Source organism: Arachis ipaensis, chromosome B03 (genome assembly GCF_000816755.2).
Source record: "Arachis ipaensis cultivar K30076 chromosome B03, Araip1.1, whole genome shotgun sequence".
Classification (NCBI taxonomy): domain Eukaryota; kingdom Viridiplantae; phylum Streptophyta; class Magnoliopsida; order Fabales; family Fabaceae; genus Arachis; species Arachis ipaensis.
In genome coordinates, this window is record NC_029787.2 from 109,781,925 (window position 1) to 109,784,138 (window position 2,214).

Consider the following 2,214-nt stretch of genomic DNA (forward strand, 5'->3'; position numbering starts at 1 on the left):
CGTGTATATATCTACTTATAGTTTAATTATAAGTTTATAACAGAGCACTATATAGCTGAAAAAGTTTAGGAGGCAGTAACTTTGTTAAATTCTGATCAGCATGTAACCAGCAAAAAAAAGTGAACCATTGGATGAAATTTCATACCCATCTCACACCATTAAAACCATCATTGATGGCTATTTGATAGTTACAAATCACAAAGTTGCTGTCACCTAGTATTCCTCCTATATAGCTCCCTAACATAAGTAGTAGATCATTTGAGCATTAGCCTTTTGTCCAAACAAATAAATTCCGGGATGAGATTCTCTGTTAGAACAAAACGTCAAGATATCTCCACTTGCTAATACAAACCTTTGAGTTGCAGTTACCCGTTACTTATTTATAGTAATAAAAATAGTAAAAAAGGCATTTTTTTTCATTGTTACAAATGACAAGATCTTGTGTTCTCAAGCTACTGATTCCCAGCAATGGGACCGTCCCGACCTTTCTTGATATCATCCCAACCCCTTACCCATGGTTGGCCAGGTGTTGCTCTTGTTTCTGGGGAAGAATGGCTCTCAAGGTTCTTCATAACTCTTTCATGCATTGCAGCAAAAACCTAAGCAATAGATAACTCAAATGTGAATTTTAACCCCAAGGAAAGCAAAAATCAAATCAAACAAGTAACTTGAAACTCCATCAATTAAATAATGAAATGAAACTCACTGGATTACTGCTAACTGATTCTGGAGGTTTCTCCTGTCCAGATAGCCACTTCCATAGATCTGGATTCTCCTATAGAACAGAAATAGGATTTTGAAGTGCCATGACTCGAGCAAAGAAATATATCAACCAAACTAGCCTAGCAGCTCTCTATCTATTTCTTTTCCATCAGATCAGAGCTTGCAAAATAACAAAAACATCATATGAATTTTCTAACTCATCCTTCTCAGTTTACAGACTCGCAAGCTTGTTTGGAATCTGGATCCTACATGTGCAAGTTTGGAAGTTTTTTGGCAATAAATGTGATGTAGCCTAACTAGATTTTTTCAGATTAACCTCACTAGTTAAACAATGATGCAACTGCAAGTTAGAATTTTGCCTAGCTTGCAATACAAAATAGTTGCAATGATACATACATTCCAGAGATTCAAAACCAAAACCAAAACCAAAACCCTCCCTCTTATGGTATGTCTGATTGGATAAACGAGCTCCAGGTGTAATTTAACATACCAAACTCTAAAATGAAAATTTCCTATAAGCCTTAAAGATGAAACATCAATGGCAATCCAACCTGAATTGAATGTGAAAATGTTTCTTTCCCCTCAAAGGCACATATTAATCAAATGAAGTACATTTGTAGATAATCAGAATCAAAACACACAGTAATATATACAAATTTAATGGATAAGCGTGCAAACTTCAAAATTCCTGACCCTATCAATTACAATCAAGTTGGTGTAAATCAAAGAGTTCCATATCGTAATGACGGAGTTTAGGTGTACCAGTGAAATTAGAAGATAACATACTTGTGCAGTTGTACAATGGATCCAAGTGGAACTCAGATGATCCTCGGTAATATTTACAACCAATCAATACTAGAATGAAGGAAACTACTCATGGCGGTGAATTACCAAGGGAGGAAATGGGGAATTACCAAGTCGAGGACATGAACGAGAGCTCGAATACGATTTTCATCCAAGGAGTGAACATTGTCCTCCACCCATTTGCCGAGAACCAAGTCGAGTTCCAAGAACCCTCGTTGTTTGCTTCTATAAATTAGCCTGTTCAGAAAGAAAGAACAAAATCAAAAGAGGAAGAATAGAAAGAAAAGAGGGGAGGGGAAGGGGGACCTGTTAAACAAGCGCCTTTTGCTTTCTTCGTCAGACAAATCGATATGAAGGGAGAGAGGATCGGGAGGGAGGGAGCTGAAAGGAGAAGAAAGAGAATAGCGAGGAAGAGGAGATGCGGTGGGATTAGATGAAGTGAGGAATCTGCGGAGGTTGATAACACCTCGTCTCAGCGAACCCATTTGATTGCGAATGGGAAAATAGGAGGAATGAATGAGTGAAAATTGAATTGTGTTTTTAGTTGTATTTGTATGGCTTACACAGTACTACCGTGGCCCTCCTTCCTCCTGACACACCGCACTCATCTATTATTAATTTATTAGTTATTACGCCACACAAACTACTCTGTTTGTTTGCATGAACTTCTACAAAAATGTTTTTTCA

General features: G+C 37.4%; 1 protein-coding gene across 3 annotated transcripts; it reads right to left on the reverse strand.

Moving 5' to 3' along the window:
• Positions 117 to 2,150, reverse strand: LOC107630881 (succinate dehydrogenase assembly factor 2, mitochondrial). Of its 3 annotated transcripts, none has more exons than XM_016334158.2 (4): positions 1,834 to 2,150; positions 1,638 to 1,764; positions 707 to 775; positions 117 to 599 (listed from the first exon to the last, which is right to left on the reverse strand). In XM_016334158.2, the coding sequence occupies exons 1-4, from the start codon at positions 2,010 to 2,012 to the stop codon at positions 453 to 455; spliced, it is 522 nt and encodes a 173-aa protein (XP_016189644.1). In that variant the 5' UTR covers positions 2,013 to 2,150; the 3' UTR covers positions 117 to 452. The 3 variants fall into 3 exon arrangements, with proteins under 3 accessions (XP_016189644.1, XP_020974906.1, XP_020974905.1); XM_021119247.1 differs by having other exon boundaries at positions 1,615 to 1,764; XM_021119246.1 differs by lacking the exon at positions 707 to 775.

Coding starts and splice junctions, on each gene's coding strand:
- LOC107630881 (XM_016334158.2), bottom strand. CDS start 2,012: ATGGGTTCGCTGAGACGAGGTGTTATCAACCTCCGCAGATTCCTCACT. Junction 776..1,637: donor TCGTTCATGTCCTCGACTTG/GTAATTCCCCAT, acceptor TCTGTTCTATAG/GAGAATCCAGATCTATGGAA. Junction 600..706: donor AATCAGTTAGCAGTAATCCA/GTGAGTTTCATT, acceptor TCTATTGCTTAG/GTTTTTGCTGCAATGCATGA.